The 18,362-nt window shown below is 42.0% G+C and overlaps 1 protein-coding gene across 11 annotated transcripts in view; it reads right to left on the bottom strand.

Moving 5' to 3' along the window:
* IMMT (inner membrane mitochondrial protein) overlaps positions 1-18,362 on the bottom strand; it is a 52,811-nt gene that overhangs the window by 1,619 nt on the left and 32,830 nt on the right. For 6 of the 11 annotated variants that reach the window (XM_038007210.2, XM_038007207.2, XM_038007204.2 and 3 more), the window contains exons 8-14: positions 16,812-16,915; positions 14,855-14,990; positions 13,916-14,045; positions 8,838-8,852; positions 6,566-6,789; positions 2,980-3,111; positions 1,022-1,151 (exon numbers count right to left, since the gene is read on the bottom strand). In XM_038007210.2, coding sequence (XP_037863138.1) covers positions 1,022-1,151; positions 2,980-3,111; positions 6,566-6,789; positions 8,838-8,852; positions 13,916-14,045; positions 14,855-14,990; positions 16,812-16,915 — 871 coding nt within the window. The remainder of the gene's footprint in view (positions 1-1,021; positions 1,152-2,979; positions 3,112-6,565; positions 6,790-8,837; positions 8,853-13,915; positions 14,046-14,854; positions 14,991-16,811; positions 16,916-18,362) is intronic. The other 5 variants (XM_073023140.1, XM_073023142.1, XM_073023139.1 and 2 more) reach the window with 1 other exon arrangement.

Raw genomic sequence — 18,362 nt, forward strand, 5'->3', positions numbered from 1 at the left:
GGATCACGAGGTCAGGAGATCGAGACCATCCTGGCTAACACGGTGAAACCCCGTCTCTACTAAAAATACAAAAAATTAGCTGGGCGAGGTATCGGGCGCCTGTAGTCCCAGCTACTCGGGAGGCCGAGGCAGGAGAACGGCGTAAACCCGGGAGGCGGAGCTTGCAGTGAACCGAGATCCGGCCACTGCACTCCAGCCTGGGCGATAGAGCGATAGATAGGGCGAAGAGACCCTTAGAGCCCGTTTCTATGCTGTTCAAAAACTGGCCCGAAGGGTAGCAATGATTGATGAAACCAGAAAAGTACAAAACCTTGCCAGGTGTGGTGGCACGCACCTGTATCCCCAGCTACTTAGGAGGCTGAGGCAGGAGAATCGCTTGAACCCAGGAGGCAGAGGCTGCAGTGAGTCGAGATCACACCATTGCACTCTACCCTGGGCAACAGAGCAAGACTCTGTCTCAAAAAAAAAAGAAAAAAAAAGAAATGGGAGACTTCGAATGAACTTAACAGACTACTGGATCTTGAAATTCCATGAGTATTGAATTTATTTTTATTGTTATGTGACAAAGATTCCACAACATCCTAAAAAACCCATTTTATTAACACCCTCATTGTCAGGACATTTCTTTCAATGTGGCACATGGAGGCCTCAGCATAAATACTGTCCATTTGGTAGTTGGACTTGGCAAATCACTTCCTCCAGATAACCCACCAAGCCTGCAGAAGGCAAGCATGGGACCACACTGACCCCTAGCCCTTACCACCCAGGCACATGAGACATAACCAAAGGGTACTGGGTAAATAGCCTTATAAATGGTGATTTTGTGTTTGTCATACAAGGTATAAAATTTCTAGTTATATAGATTTTGCCATTACTTTTAATGGCAAAAACTGCAATTAAGTAGAATGATTAGTATTTTTATGTCCTGATGTCAATACATGTACCCCATTTTCCCTATAAAATTATTTTAATAAATTATGCTGAGAGAAATTATCTGTAAGATAACATAGCTTATGCTTACTCTGAACAGCCTGTTCGATTCCTCTGAGTCTGGCATAGGCAGTGTTTATATCCAGAGTAAAGTTGTCAACTTGCTCTTGACTGAGACGACGAAACTGTAATTCTTGTTCAGAGAGTTTCTCAGACAGGTTCTGAAATAAAACAAAAATAGTTCCAGAAAAAAGTGATACTCAATGCATGTCATGTAACTGTGTAATCTTCCAGCAATTACTTGCTGAAGCAAAGAGGGCCTTATGGTTGTCACGAAATTCCTACATTTTGTGTAAAGAAAGTTTCAAAAATGTCTGACTCATATATATATATATATATATATTTTTTTTTTTTGAGACGGAATCTTGTTCTATTGCCAGGCTGGAGTGCAGTGGTGCAATCTCGACTCACTGCAACCTCCGCCTCCGGGGTTCAAGGGATTCTCCTGCCTCAGCCTTCCAAGTAGCTGGGATTACAGGCATGCACCACCATGCCCAGCTAATTTTTGTATTTTTAGTAGAGATGGGTTTCATCATGTTGGCCCGGATGGTCTCGATCTCTTGACCTCGTGATCCGCCCGCCTCGGCCTACCAAAAAGTTGGGATTACAGGCGTGAGCCACCATGCCCGGCTGATGTATATAATTCTTTACAAATTTACTGATGGAACCTAATATTTATTTTTTATTATTTTTTTTGAGACGGAGTCTTGCTCTGTCGCCCAGGCTGGAGTGCAGTGGCCGGATCTCAGCTCACTGCAAGCTCTGCCTCCCGGGTTTACGCCATTCTCCTGCCTCAGCCTCCCGAGTAGCTGGGACTACAGGCACCCACCACCGCGCCCGGCTAATTTTTTGTATTTTTTAGTAGAGACGGGGTTTCACCGTGTTAGCCATGATGGTCTCTATCTCCTGACCTCGTGATCCGCCCGTCTCGGCCTCCCAAAGTGCTGGGATTACAGGCTTGAGCCACCGTGCCCGGCCGGAACCTAACATTAGAGGAAGCATACCAAGAGAAGAGAGAAGGCTGTTAAAGTAAGAAACAAACTGCCAACTGTATTTTATTTTTGAGACAGAATCTTGCTCTGTCACCCAGGCTGGAGTGCAGTGGTACAACCTTAGCTCACTGCAACCTCCACCTCCCAGATTCAAACGATTCTCATGCCTCAGCCTCCAGAGCAGCTGGGATTACAGGCATGCACCACCATGCCCAGCTAATTTTTGTATTTTTAATGGAGACAGGGTTTCACCATGTTGGTCAGGCTGGTCTCGAACTCTTGGCCTCAAGTGATCCACCCGCCTCAGCCTCCCAAATTGCTGGGATTATAGGTGTGAGCCACTGTGCTCAGCCACAAATTGTCAGCCTTAGAAAGTAAAGTAGCTGTACTGCAAACCTAAATGTAATAATTAAATTCTATTCCAATAACATGTATTTAAGAGCTTATCCATTAATTTTTCTCAGAAAAATATCCATCAAATAGAATTTAAAATACCTTTTCATATTGACATACATTGCAATTCTCTGGAAGATTTTACTTAGAAAACCTCAATATCTTCTTGCAAGACAAAGTAACAAGTTAATATTACTGTAAATGATTTCTTGAACAGAAATTATAATTATGGGCATCCTGATAATTTACTGGGATTTCAAAACCTAACTTCTCTGGGAAATTACCTCAGTTACAAAAATCTAAGCACTACCACGCCATCTATAGGAGGAAGATGCACATGTCAAATATTACCGTCTGCATTCCTGAAATCCCCTTTACCAACTCTCCTTAAAGCTCTGAAGATTCCAAATGACTAGAATATATATTTTAAAAACACATCTGATCATGAACACACAGGTACACCATTATGTAAAAAGAAGCAGTTTTGTAGACATACAAGCAGATTTCCAATTCTTCGACATCCTCAGAGTACATTAAAAGGAAAGGAGAGTCTGTTAATCCTGTCAGGAAGAGGGGAGTGGCTGAAGGGAGTCCAGGTCCTCACCTGCTCAAACTCAGACTTCAGTTCCTGTTCTTGTACCCTAAGGACATCTCGCAAGTGATCAGTGTGGGCAGCTGCCTGTCGGCGAAGCTGGGTTCTCATTTCATTCTCCATGGCATCTCTGACTTCCTCTATCTGTGAAACCAAACATAATAATTATTAGTTTTCAATTCTCCACATATACTTTTAGGAAAACAGAAAGCCCACTATCAACCATGACAACAGCAGCTTTCATATCCTGAACCCCTCTAATGTGCTGGGCATGTGTACACTTCTACTTTTTATATGAAACAGAAAGCTAAACCCTGGAAGGTGACTCAAACAAGATCACACAGCTGTGGCAAAAACCAGATTTCAAACAAAGGTCTCTATCACCCCCAAATTTGTGTTTTTTTCCACATCACCAGGCTGCCTCTCATATAAAACACTCATTTCCTGAATCACATGCTCCTCTAAGAAATAACTAAATCCAGGATATGAAGAAAAGTAACTATACACTTGGGATCAAGCGTAGCTTTACTACAATCATCTGTGTGACCTTGGGGAAATGATTTATCTTCTCAAATCTCTGCTTTCTCATCTGTGAGTAACAATACCTACTTAGAAGAATCATTAAGAAAATTAGGGCCAGGCGCGGTGGCTCAAGCCTGTAATCCCAGCACTTTGGGAGGCCGAGACGGGCGGATCACGAGGTCAGGAGATCGAGACCATCCTGGCTAACACGGTGAAACCCCGTCTCCACTAAAAAATACAAAAAACTAGCCGGGCGAGGTGGCGGGCGCCTGTAGTCCCAGCTACTCGGGAGGCTGAGGCAGGAGAATGGCGGGAACCAGGGAGGCGGAGCTTGCAGTGAGCTGAGATCCGGCCACAGCACTCCAGCCTGGGTGACAGAGCGAGACTCCGTCTCAAAAAAAAAAAAAAAAAAAAAAGAAAATTAGTAAGTATCTGGGAGTTATTGAACACAGTTTCTTCTAAACAAAGAAAACTGCTTATTTTTAAATGAATTTAAATTCAACATGGGCCAAATAAAACAAAAAATATACCTTGCCTAACAAATAGCCGTAAGTCACTTTACAATTACTTAACACTGATTACCTGAAATTCAAAACTTATTTTTTCTCAGAAACAATATAATACATCAACGAATCCATTCAGTCAGTGCGTAAGTATTTATGAAGTGCCAGCCCTGTGTTCCAGGCAGTGCCTACTATCTGTATGGATCTGTCTGCTTAGGGCAGACGAACTTCTTGCTCTCACACAGTGTGTATCTCAATGGAGGCAGCAGACAGTAAACAAGTAAACAAAACAGACATCTCAGATTGTGACACATATTTCTACGTATAACTTTGAGCAGGCAAGGACCTGTTGTGAAGCATCAACACCCCTTCAACCTCCTTTTCCCCCACCTTACATTTAAAATAAACAGAGCAACATAACAGAAAGTAATACAGAGGCTCTACTTTGGACTGAAGGGATAGGAAATCTCAGTCTTGCTAAGAAGGTGACATTTAGGCTTAAAACTTAAGTTTAGAGCTCAAGGTTTAGACAGAGGAGACAAAACAATGTACCAGGCAGAGAAAACATAAAGGTCCCAAGATGAAAGATATAGTCAAGATACGGACAAAAAATACCAGGGTGCCTGGAGCAGTGAAATGGCTCATGGCATGCAGCGCTCAAGCAGCCTTTTGGGTATTGGTTAAGAATTTGGAATTATATTAAATGAAATGTGTAGTCCATGAAGGATTTCCAGCAGTGTAGTTAGTGTCTGATTCGACTATGTTTTATTTGCCTGCGTAAACAGACACAGAAAGAAGGTATGAAGAAAGGGGAAATTGGCTGGGCATGGTGGCTCACACCTGTAATCCCAGCACTTTGGTGTTTAAATTCCTTGGGGTAGGCCGTGCATGGTGCCTCATGTCTGTAATCCTGGCGCCATGGGAGGCCGAGGCAGGTGGATCACTTGAGGTCAGGAGTTCGAGACCAGCCTGGCCAACATGGCCAAACCCTGTCTCTACTAAAAATACAAAAATTAGCCACGTGTGGTGGCATGCATCTGTAAGTCTAGCTACTCAGGAGTCTGAGAGGCATGAGAATCGCTTGAACCTGGGAGGCAGAAGTCGCAATGAGCCAAGATTGCACTACTGCACTCTACCCTGGGCCACAAAGATAGACTCTGTCTCCAAAAAAAAAAAGAAAGAAAAAATAGTGGAAGCTATTAAGATGACAGTTTGGGCTAAGGTGGTAGTAATAGAGTGGACAGATTTGGGATTTATGTTGGATGCAGAACTGGTAGGATCTGTGGGGCGACTGAATATGAATTGATGGGGGAACAACGAAGCATGATTTGGGCTTGAATAACTGAGTAGTTTGTTCAACTCAGTTTATTTAGAGAGAAAAAGCTGAGGGGCTGGAAGACAAGTTGGAGAGAATAAAGAAATCTGTTTGGAACATGATAAGCATGAAATGACTACTGAAAATCCAACTGGAGATAACAGGTAGGCTGCTGGATAGGAACCTGAAGCCAAGGCAGAGGTCAGAGCTGGAGATAGAAATTTATCAGGTATAGATGGTGTTTAAACTTCCAAGCCACGGGACTCAACAAGAACACTTAGAGACAGTTTAGATGGAGAAAAGGTTTCAGAACTAATGCCAGGCATGCCACTATTTGAGAGGCTGAGCAGAATAGGAGGTTAAGGAGTGGCCAGCAAGGTAGGAGAAAGGCCAGAAGAGTATGGTGTCAGGGAGCCTAGGGAAGAAATAGTTTCAAGAAGGAGGGAGTGGCCAATAGTACTGCTAAGAAGACACAAAGGTGGGATGAGTAGTTAGGTTCCCAAATCAGCCTGTGGACACCTATTTAATAAATGGTGTGCCCAGAGAGAGGGCTAAAGAAGGTATTTCACCTGGTTTTTAACCACCAACCACTTAACAATACTAGCAGGGAAAAATATACTCAGACTCCAACAAAGATTCATTCAGCACTGCTTTAAGGGACAGAGGCCCAGCTCCACTGGAAAGATGAGCTAGATAATCCTGGATACCAGTAGCTTATTACCTTCTTACACTTCTGTATCTGCTCAACATAAAGGAACTCTGCTTGATCACTCCTTTCCTAGAAGTTCTCATGAGAAGAATGAGGACCTAAGCTCCACTCTAAAGGTCAGTTAGCATGACTTATATTCAATATCCTAAAGCCAATGACTGTCAGTATTTTTTTTCTTTCTTTTTTTTTGAGACAACCTTGCTCCATTGCCCAAGCTGGAGTCAGTGGCACAATCTCAGCTCACTGCAACCTCCACCTCCCTAGTTCAAATGGTTCTCCTGCCTCAGATTTTCGAGTAGCTGGGATTACAGGTGCGAGCCACCACGCCTGGCTAATTTTTCTATTTTTAGAAGACACAGGGGTTTCACCATATTGGCCAGGCCAGTCTCAAACTCCTGACCACAAGTGATCCACCCACCTCAGCCTCCCAAAGTGCTGGGATTACAGGCATGAACCACTGCACCCGGCTGAGCCAGTATTATTTCTAGAAGTAAACAATCAAGTTAGAGTCACTTTAAAATGTTAGGCAACAATTCTCATTTCTTTTACCTTTCTGTCCTGTTCAGCCTGTATTTCACTTCTGTGATGTTCTAATGCTTTTGCTACTGCAGAGTCAAATGCTCGCTTTTCTTCCAGCTTTTGTTTCTCCAAGGCTAACGTGATGTGCTGCTTTTCAGTGGCCTTCTGTTCTGCCAGCTCTCTGTTCAGCTGATCGATTCGACGATGTGCATGAGCAATCAGGGAGTTCAGATCATCAGTAGAGAGCTTGTCAGCTAAGCAAAAGAACACGTTAAAATTCTAATGATGTCACTGAAATTATACCTCATTACAAGGTAATCTGCATCAACTGACTGTAATTTAAGAGCAGTAAACAAATGTAAAACTTAGCTAACATGAAAAGAGATTTAGATTCCCCAGTTCAATCAGAAATTAGCTAGTGCCCAATAAGATATTTTCAGCCCCTGGCAAAATTCAGGTACCCTTCAGATAATCAGTTGTTTTCCAGGAACCCTCTTTTAATCTGAACTAATTATAAACAGACTTTCTACTTTACTGTAACTTTGTCTTTAAAGACAAAACTTACATATACAATCACTTCTATATTTTCTTTCAGGCATAACTATGATTAGTTACAACAGGCATCCAATTGAAGATTCTTTTCTGCTAAAACTAAAAATCAAATTCAAATTCTCTCAGACTTTTCCTTAAGTTTTTTTACTTTTCTTAAACACATATGATACAGATTAAACCCCCACACAGCAACCAGAGCTGTCCATCAGAATCACTGCAAAGCTTTTTAAAATATGCCCAAAGATTCCCATCCAGGCTTAAACCAATGTTTGTGTTTCTTTTAAATCTCAATCCAAAAATGTACCAACACATACACAGATTAAGAATTATGGCTCCAGCCAGGCATGGTGGCTCATGCCCGTAATCCCAGCACTTTGGGAGGCTGAGGTGGGCAGATGACCTGAGGTCAGGAGTTCGAGACCAGCCTGGCCAACCTGGTGAAACCCCGTCTCTACTAAAGATGCAGCACTTAGCTGGGCGTGACGGCGGGCACCTGTAATCCCAGCTACTCAGGACGCTGAGGTAGGAGAATTGCTTGAACCTAGGAGACAGAGGTTGCAGCAAGCTGAAATCACGCCAGTGTACTCCAGCCTGGGAAACAGCAAGATTCCATCTCAAAAAAAAAAAAAAAGAGGGAGAGAATTATGGCTCCACTGGCTAGATGCAGTGGCTGATGCCGATAATCCCAGCACTTTAAGAGGCCGAGATGGCTGGATCACTTTAGGCCAAGAGTTTTGAGACCAGCCTGGCCATCATGGTAAAACTCTGACTCTACTAAAAATACAAAAATTAGCCAGGCGTGGGGGCACATGCCTGTAATCACAGCTAGTCAGGAGGCTGAGGCACAAGAATTGCTTGAACCCAGGAGGCAGAGATTGCAGTGAACTGAAATTGTGCCACTCCACTCCAGCCTGGTGACAGAGCAAGACCTTGTCTCAAAAAAAAAAAAAAAAGAAAAAAAAAAGAATTATGACTCCATCTCTTCTTAGTCTTTTGGCTAAGATGAAGTGAAGAATTACGGCTCCAACAGCAAAATATAGAATGTAGGAAAATCTATGTGACTAATGACTCAATTTCTTAATAAATACATTGAAAAGCAAAAAACAAAAAGGGGCAAGAGATATACTGACTAAACTCAACACGTGGAACATCTTATGGGTATCAATTCGAATAAAAAATTGTAAAAACTCATTCTATGAAACAAAAGAGGATATACCAACACTGAATGGACATTTGGTGACTAGGGAATTGTTAAGAAGTTTTAGGTGTGATAATAGTATGGTGATGTTTTTGAAACATACTCACAGTATTTACAAGTGAAAGAGTATGATATTTGAGTCTGCTTCTATATAAGCTGAGGAGGAGTGGGAATAGATGAGACAAAATTGGTCATATGCTGATGGCTACAAAACTGAGTGATGGGTCCTGGAAGTTCTTTAGCTTTCTTCTTACTTTTTAATGTTTGAAATTCTCCAAAGTAATCAGTTACAATCCATATTACACATGCGCACGTGCACACACACACACGCACACACACTTCACATCTATAAGATTCCAATCACTTGATGAAACATTTTCGTTCTTGAGAGCATTCGGATACCAAAAATATCCAATTCAGATTTATCATGTGACATAATTCTACTTTATATCTATTTAGATGGCTTTGTGTAAGAAATCATAGGCACAACAAAAAGACTTTAGTCTTTTAATATCCAAAACAAAAGACTTTAAACGTGAAATATACACTCACCTAAGTCTGAAATACCTACAAAGGAAAAAACAGAACAGTTTGAAAAAAAAAAAAAGAAAGAATGCACATACTTTAGTTATTGATCATTAAACAGAAATATCTAAAAGGAAACAAGAAGGAATCGGAGACTAGTACCAGGAAAAGCTATTTGAATACTGGAAAGTGAAATGATACAGCTATTTTCTAAAATTTAAACTGTAAAACAAGACAAAATCAAGGTAAATAACATTTTAGAAAATAAAAGAATCATTGATATTGTGGTTTTGGTTTTAAAGGATTTATCTTTGTTTCACAGTAATCAACTTAAATTGTTTGTTTTTTTGTTTTGAGACACAGTCTTCCTCTGTTGCCTAGCCTGGAGGGCAGTGGTGCAATCACAGGTCACTGAAACCTCCAAGTGCTGGGCTCAAGCAATCCTCCCACCTCAGCCTCCCAAGTAACTCGGACTAGAGGTGTGTGCCACCATACCCAGCTAATTTTTGTATTTTTTTGTAGAGATGGGGTTTTGCCATGTTGCCCAGGCTGGTCTCGAACTCCCGGGCTCAAGCGATTTGCCTGCCTCAGCCTCCCAAAGTGCTGGGATTACAGGCATGAGCCACTGTGCCCAGCAACCTAAACATTTTTTTTTAATTTTGTTTTGAGACAGAGTCTTGTTCTGTCACCCAGGCTGGAGTGCACTGGCGCAATCTCAGCTCACTGCAAACCCCCGCCTCTTGGGCTCAAGCAATTCTCCTGCCTCAGCCTCCCGAGCAGCTGGGACTACAGGCATGTGCCACCACGCCTGGCTAATTTTTGTATTTTTAGTAGAGACAGGGTTTTACTATGTTGGCCAGGCTAGTCTCGAACTCCTGACCTCAAATGATCTGCCCGCCTCAGCCTCCTAAAGTGCTGGGATTACAGGCATGAGCCACCATGCCTGGCCTCAACTTAAGCATTTCATAGAAACTATAATTTTCTTTTATCCCTCACATTTTTATTAGTTCATACAGTATTTTACTAAATCACAGTTTTGACTCCCTGTTCTCAGTACCAGGCCTCTCTTAACATTTCAAATACTTAATAAATTCAGTTTTTCTTTGAAATTTTTAAAATAATGAATTCATACTAAATTTTAATTTAACCTGTGCAAATTAAACAAAGAACTACAGTGGCCTGATTTGAGAGTAAAGGAAAAATGGCATTCCATATAGCTGGAATGATGTCCCCCACCACCATCACAGGTATCCCAAGCACCCAGTGTGAACACGTGACAGGAGAGGGGAGTGCAGCCAGTCACAGCTACTGCCTCTCAGAATGAGCTGCTGAACATCCTGGTATGAATGTCCTGACCGTCTTTTTTTTTTTTTTTTTTTTTTGACGGAGTCTCCCCTGTTGCCCAGGCTGGAGTGTAGCAGCACGATCTTGGCTCACTGTAACCGCCACCTACCGGGTTCAAGTGATTCTCTTGCCTCAGCCTCCCAAGTAGCTGGGACCACAGGCGCACGCCACCATGCTCAACTAATTTTTGTATTTTTAGTAGAGATGGGGTTTCACCATATCGGCCAGGCTGGTCTTGATCTCCTAACCTCAGGCAATCCACCCGTCTCAGCCTCCCAAAGTGCTAGGATTATAGGTATAAGTCACTGCACCTGGCCAGTCCTGACTTTCTTAATAACCTTTGTATTCAACACGTCCAAAGACTGGTATTTTTCATCCAAGGGGCTCTGAACATCAACTGATGTTCATCACTCCCTCCTACACCGTCAATCTCACAGAAATAAATTTTCTTCCTTATTATAGTTACATCATTCTTCTCAAAACGCTAAAAGAGAGTCCCATGCTGCTGATACAAATCATTCTGGCAGAGAATAGTGAGGCTAGTGAGGGAGAATGAAATCCCGGATCTACCCCAACCTTGCGCAAATTACTTTTCTGTCTCAGTTTTCTCATCTATGTAACTGGGATAATAACAAAATTTGCCTTATAAGGCTGTTATGAATTTCAAATAAGTTAATATATGTGACGCACTTAGAACTCAGTGCCTAGTACAAAATAATGCCCAATACCACTAGCTATTATTACGTTTGGAACCTTGCTCAGCTACAGATAACACAGAAAGAGTACTGGACGTAGTGAACATCATCAGGACATTTGTTGTTTAGGGAAATAATAATAAGACCAATCCCAGAACTTAAAGTATAATAAAAAAAAATGATAATAAGAGCAAAATGCCTCATAACACAAACCAGTACTAACAAATTTGGTTTAGGTCTTAGTGCATTCTGATTTCAGAGTTGAGGACATCCACTGAGGGCTAGGATAATCATGGAATAATTACTGTCTCTAGAAATACACAGGAAATCAGTAATACCAGTTGTCCCTGAGGAGGAACACCGTGTGAGAGGGAAACTTCAAATGCCATTTGTACCTTTCAAATTTTGTATTGTGAATATATACTCCATTTAATAAATTAATAAAGATTTAAATGGAGAAACAACTCAGAGATTGCTTCACAAGGGACTTTCACTTTCTACATGGCACCCTTCTTTAGCACAGGTTTCTCAACCTTGGTGCTACTGACCTTCCGGTCCAGGCAGTTCTCTGCTGTAAGGGGCTATTCTGTGTACTACAGGATGTTTAGCAGCACGTCTGGCCTCCACCCACTACATGCTAGTAGCTCCCTCCAGTTGCTCCCTCCAGTTGTGGCAAACAAAAATGTCTCCCAGTGCTGCCAAATGTCATGTGAGGAACAAAATGCCCTCGGTTGAGAACCACTGTTTAACATTTTCATGTTTTACGATAGGCAGCCAGGCATGGTGTCTCACATCTATAATCCCAGCACTTTGGAAGGCCGAGGTAGATGGATAATTTGAGGTCAGGAGTTTGAGACCAGCATGACCAACATGGTGAAACCCAGTCTCTACTAAAAATACAAAAAAATTAGCTGGGTGTGGTGGCGCACGCCTGTAATCCCAGCTACTCGGGAGACTGAGGCAGGCGAATCGCTTGAACCCATGAGGCGGAGGTTGCAGTGAGCCAAGATCCCACCACTGCACTCCAGCCTGGGTTGACACAGCAAGACTCCATCTTAAAAAAAAAAAAAAAAAAAAAAAAAAAAAAAAAAAAAAAAAAGATCTGTGATAGGCACTTTCAAAAGCAGAAAAAAAGAAAAAAGTTAAAAACGTCAGAGCTGGCTTGGGAAAATTAGTAGGATTTAGTCTACTAGGAAGACCAAAGACAGAATGCAAATTCTTAGGGTTGATGCTCATATCTAACTCTCCACAAATAAAATTTGTTCTGCCCTGTCAACCTAATTTCATTTTATTTGAGCCACTGGAGACTCCCTACTACTACCAATGTCAAGTTTATGCCAAGGAGCTTACATATATCTAATGCAAAGAGACAACAAGCAAGCCAATGAATAAGAATTTCAAGAAGATAAAATAAGGTAATAAGGTACAGTGGTTTGTGGAGGAATATAATCAGGGAAGGTCTCTGAGGTGCTCACATCTGCTTCCACTGTAACCTCAATGAAACACAGACAACCCCTTGAGAAATTCTGATGAGGGAAGCAGTGTCAATGTGGCTCAAGTGTATCCTTCTCAAGGACAAACTGTCCACAATGCCCTCTTTGCTAGATGGTAGCTATCCAGTGTCTAAACAAGAGTCACTGGTCTCAGACTGAACTTTGTATTTCTCCACATTATTCTCTCTCATAAATCGTACTGTCACTTTATTTGACAACAGTCTAACTGATATCTGCCTCCTGAGTCAACTGCATTCAAAGAGCTAAACGTCTGAGTTATCTTTTGACAGCCTTAACTCCACTTCTTGACATTTAGTCTCCCTGGATGGCCATGATGCAGAGTGTTTATAAATCCTTGCACTGGTGTTTCACTTCATTCCTTAGACCAGCCATGGTTCTTTGAGGCAACCCTGATACCTTCAGCCCGGAGAGGCCTACGACATGAGAAGTCTCCTTTCTAACAAATGCTAGTATTTGAACAGTGTTTTAAGCCAGGTGTGGTGGCTCACACCTGTAATCCCAGCACTTTGGGAGGCCAAGGTGAGCAGATCACTTTAGGTCAGGAGTTCAAGACCAGCCTGGCCAAAATGGCAAAACCCTGTCTATACTAAAAGCACAAAAAAACTGGTAGGGCGCAGTGGCTCACACCTGTAATCTCAGCTACTTGGGAGGCTTAGGGAGGAGAACTGCTTGAACCTGGGAGGCGGAGGTTGCAGTGAGCCAAGATCGCGCCACTGCACTGCAGCCTAGGCAACAAGAGTAAAACTCCGTCTCAAAAAAAAAAAAGGTACAAAAAATTAGCCTGGTGTGGTGTTGCACGCTTGTAATCCCAGCTATTTGGGAAGCTGAGGCAGGAGGATCGCTTGAACCCAGGAGGTGGAGGACTGTACTGCAGCCTAGGCAACAACGAAAAATAAAAAAATAAAAATAAACAGTATTTTAATTTTGCTGAGATGGGTGATCTCTGTGATTCTCAGTACTGTCACAGAACTTCAGGGAAATGTGACTATAGTTACACCATGAAACGACTTCAGCATCAAAGTCCTCTGTAGTCTCAGCCTGAGGAAGTGGATAGCCAGACAGCTCGTTCCTTTCTCATTGCAGGGTCCCTAGGTACATTTTCAACAAAGTGTTGTTTTGTCACAGAGCAGACATAAAGTGTGCTTTAAATAATTCACTACAAATACTTTTAAAGTAACAAAGTTTTTTTAAAATACTTATACATATACAGTAACACTTCAGTAGCATCAAGGTTATGTCACTTGTGTTCACTTGAATTCCAAACTTTTTTTTTTTTGAGCAGCAAAGATCAGAACAGAACCAATCACGGATTATGAAATTAAACACTAGCTGAAACTCATGTTCATCATGGCTAAAACTACAAGAGTACTGTCGTGGCTGTGTCATCTGTAATGATTGTGGTTAAAATAAAATGCTGAAACTGTACTGTACACAAAAAGAGATATGCATGCATGTCAGAGGGATTTGGACTAAGATGGAGATGAAGCAAGTTTAGATTCGTTGATTAGTTGTTAAAACATCGAAAAAAAAACATTACTTCAGTTGTACTTACTCATTCCTTTCCACCCAGGAAGGACTTCTGGAGTAATACTGTCCAGCTCTCGTTTAAAGTCGTCCCGAGCTTGGACCACCAGCTCATGATACTGAGATACAACCTTAGCCTCAGACTGAGCTGCTTGGACCTGAGCAAATACAAAGGGTATATGATAAATTGAACAAAAAGTACCACAAACATTCCAAGAAACAGAAGTAGTATTCCTTCTTTTGTTTACATTTTGTTGGAAATGTATAAGGAAATCTGAAGCTCAGAAACGAAACATAAGCCTTATTTGTTTCCTTCTAATTCCTATTCAAATACCATGGACAGGCCCTTTCCCATCTTACTAGGCCCCCTCCCTCCATACAGATCACATAAATGCAGCCAGAAGATCTGCTACAAAATGGACATTTTCATAAGTGACAATAATCATAACCAAAAATGTTACCTATTATAGAAAGTATCAACAATACCGAACAATCCACTTGATTGGTGTCCAAGGCAAAAATTTTTTTTTTTTTGGACAGGGTCTCACTCTGTCACCCAGGATGGAGTGCAGTGGCACCATCTCAGCTCACTTCAGCCTCAACCTCCCGGGCCCAAGCCACCCTCTCACCTCAGTCTCCTGAGCAGCTAGGACTACAGGCGCACACCAACACGCCCACTTAATTTTTTGTATTTTTTGTAGAAACAGAGTTTTACACCATGTTGCCCAGGCTGGTCTCAAACTCCTGGGCTCAAGTGATCTGCCCGCCTCAGCCTGCCAAAATGCTGGGATTACAGGTGTGAACCACCACACCCAGCCAAGGCAAATTTTTTAAAACAGTAACAACTAATATACTTTGCAGGAGAAAAGAGGGGGAGATGGTAGGAATTTACTGTTTTCCTAAATCCTTAAAATCCTTTAAGAGATTATATTTTAAAATATAAAATATTATAAGGTAGGAAACATACCTTTTTGACCACATTATCCAGATCAACTATCATGTTGTGAAGTTTACCCTCTGCAGCAGATATATGAGGCTTGGCCCCAGCAACCTCTTTTTTCTTTGTATTTTCAATCACACTTTTCATCTTCTCTAACTCTTCTCTGGAAACCAACAAAACAAAGATTTAATATAACTTCTTGTCAACTGTATTAAAGAGTTTTAATGTCAGTACAGTATATAATTGTTAAGTCTATGAAAGAGGCCAGGAGTACTGGCTGATGCCTGTAATCCCAGCACTTTGGGAGGCCAAGGCAGGAGGATCACTTGAGTCCAGGAGTTCAAGACCTGCCTGGGCAACATAGGGAAACCATGTCTCTATTTTATTTTAAAAAACGAAAAGAAAAGTCAATGAAAGAAATATAACTGCTTTTTCTTTTTTTTAAAGACTAGTCAAGTGCAATAGTAAGAAGAGAGGAAAGACTAGCGCGAGAGAGTTCCATCCATAACTGACTGTGAACAATCAACTGAGCTAACTCACTACCTTTGGACGAGCATCAGTGCTTTTTTGGAGTCAATAAACGAGAGGCTTTTCTCATCAACAACTGAAAACATCTTGGTTAGAAGCTAGATTTACTAGAGTGAACCAGAGAGGGAATATGGTATATGGAGTGACCCAGACTTTAGAATAAGATCCCCAGATTCAGCTCCCATATCAGCCTTTCATTTCCTACACGCTTTCGTGTAAGGAAGAGAAGTTAATTCATGAGAAGTACTTAGTGCCTGGCCGAATCATGAGCATGCAATAAACAGCAGCTCTTGCAAGGATCAACCTGACTCACCAACCAGTGAGAGAGAGCTAAGGAAGGCAAAGGCACAGGAGAAGGCCAAAAACCTCACTGAGCAAATACTTAACTGGGACTCAGGGAGCCCTCACGACTCAGAATGTTTCGTAAGTCATACAGACTGTGGTCTACCCACCATAAAACACAGAACTCAAAGTGATAAGAGCATAATGCCTTAAATCTCCTAAAAGATATGCTAGTTTTATCAAAGACTTCTTTCTCTACTAAGAATAAATATTTTCTTAAGAAAGACAGGAAAATTTTGAGTGACAAATAACTATTCCATACTGCTGATGAGGATCTTTAGTCAAATATAGGTTTCCACCAACAGAGGTTGATCTTACATCTGGGTATGCTTGTTCAATGCTAGTTTTAGCCAACGTCCAGGAATCAAGGTCAAGGTGGCATACCTATTACATACTCACTATTTTGGTTGTTAAGGCAAACAGATTGTGACATACTTTCTACATTCTGATAAACTGCCCAAACTGTCCCAGTAAAAAAAACTGTCCCCAGTAAAAAAAACTGTACCCAGTAAAAACTACAGCAGAATCTCAGTACATCTGAAGAGACATATCACCTAAGCAATAATCCAAAGCAAAACTGACTTTTATATAAGATCCTCTATACGTCTGGGTATGGTGGCTCACGCCAGTCCCCGCTACTCAGGGGGCTGAGGCGGGAGGATGGCTTGATCCCGGGAGGTTGAGGCTGCAGTGAGCCCTGATCATGCCCCTGTACTCCTGCATGGGTGACAGAGCAAGACCATGAATTAAAAAAAAAAAATCCTTCATATAAGTTTCTGCCAAATTTATTCTGGCCTAATTTTATACATATACATTTTGAGATGGAGTCTCGCTCTGTTGCTTAGGCTGGAGTGCAGTGGCACAATCTTAGCTCACTGCAACCTCTGCCTCCTGGGTTCAAGTGATTCTCCTTGGACTAATTATATTTTATTCCTTCTCTCTTTTTACACCTTTGTACGAGTTCCTAATGCCAATTCAGAACAAGCACAGGTGGAAAAGGGAAGGAAGGGTTTCTCTACCTCCTCTTTATTCTATACAGACAACACAAAAAAACCCAGCCCAAAGAAAGCCACCAGGAGGCCCTAATTACTTGTTAAAGTCCATGAGTAATTACTTGGCTTTGAGAAGGGCATCGGCAGCTTCATCTACTGCCTTTCTGCGTTCCTTCAATGCACCCTCCACTGTGCGCCACTGAGCAGATTTCTTCTCACCTGCAATCTAAACAAAACATTTTAATTATATAATAAATAATTGCTATTATTGTCATATGATAGCCCAACAAGATTAAACACAGAAACATGTGACATTAAAGTCAAAGGTAAAAATTTATATGCAATATTTCTGCAGAGTAAGAACTCTTAATTTAAGGCTTATGTTCTTAATTTAAGGCTTATAAGCATGAGCCAGTGCCCGGCCATATAAGCATTTTCTAAGGGGAGTTTTTTTTTTTTTAAGAGTCTCAAAAGGATGTACAAACCAAAATCAGAGTTTAAGGATAAATAGCAGGTTTACATATTTATATGATCCTTATTCCTCCTAAATGTTACTCTAAAGAATTACTCTTCCTAATTAGTTACATGTAAGTCAACTATTGTCAAAAACCTCCCTTGTGGTGACTCTTATGGTATGTGAATTGTGTATTTAAAAAAAAAAAGATGGCTGGGCGCGGTGGCTCAAGCCTGTAATCCCAGCACTTTGGGAGGCCGAGACGGGCGGATCACGAGGTCAGGAGATCGAGACCATCCTGGCTAACGCAGTGAAACCCTGTCTCTACAAAAAATACAAAAAACTAGCCAGGCGAGGTGGCGGGCGCCTGTAGTCCCAGCTACTCGGGAGGCTGAGGCAGCAGAATGGTGTAAACCCGGGAGGCGGAGCTAGCAGTGAGCTGAGATCTGGCCACTGCACCCCAACCTGGGCCACAGAGCGAGACTCCCTCTCAAAAAAAAAAAAAAAAAAATTTTGGCCAGGCGCATTGGCTCACGCCTATAATCCTAGCACATCGGGAGGCTGAGATGGGCAGATCACGAGGTCAAGAGATCGAGACCATCCTGGCCAACATGGTGAAACCCCGCCTCTACTAAAAATACAAAAATTAGCTGGGTGTGGTGGTGGGCGCCTGTAATCCCAGCTACTAGGGAGGATGAGGCAGGAGAATCGCTTGAACCCAGGAGGCGGAGGTTGCAGTGAGCTGAGATCACGCCACTGCACTCCAGCCTGGTGACACAGCAAGACTCCTTCTCAAAAAAAAAAAAGTTTTCATTGAAAATCTTAGGCAGATCCAACATGTTTTTCTCCAGCTATGGAACTGATTGCCACTTTTATATTTAGGGAATATATTAGGAAGAAAACCCTCTAACACTAATAGCACTAAGTGCAGCAAGAGGCTCACATTATGAGGGGGTGCAAGGTACCCAGAACACTCAGGGCCTAGACGTGGTTCAGTGGCTCATGCCTGTAATCCCAGCACTCTAGCAGAATCACTTAAGCCCAGTTGTTTGAGACCAGCCTGAACAATATAGGGAGACCCCATTTCAACAAAATAAAAAAAACAGCCAGGCGTAGTGGTTCATGCCTGTGGTGCTAACTACTTGAGGGGCTGATGTGGGAGGATCATTTGAGCCCGGGATGAGGCCACACTGAGCCGTAATCACACCACCACACCATT

This window comes from Chlorocebus sabaeus, chromosome 14, assembly GCF_047675955.1.
Source record: "Chlorocebus sabaeus isolate Y175 chromosome 14, mChlSab1.0.hap1, whole genome shotgun sequence".
Lineage (NCBI taxonomy): Eukaryota > Metazoa > Chordata > Mammalia > Primates > Cercopithecidae > Chlorocebus > Chlorocebus sabaeus.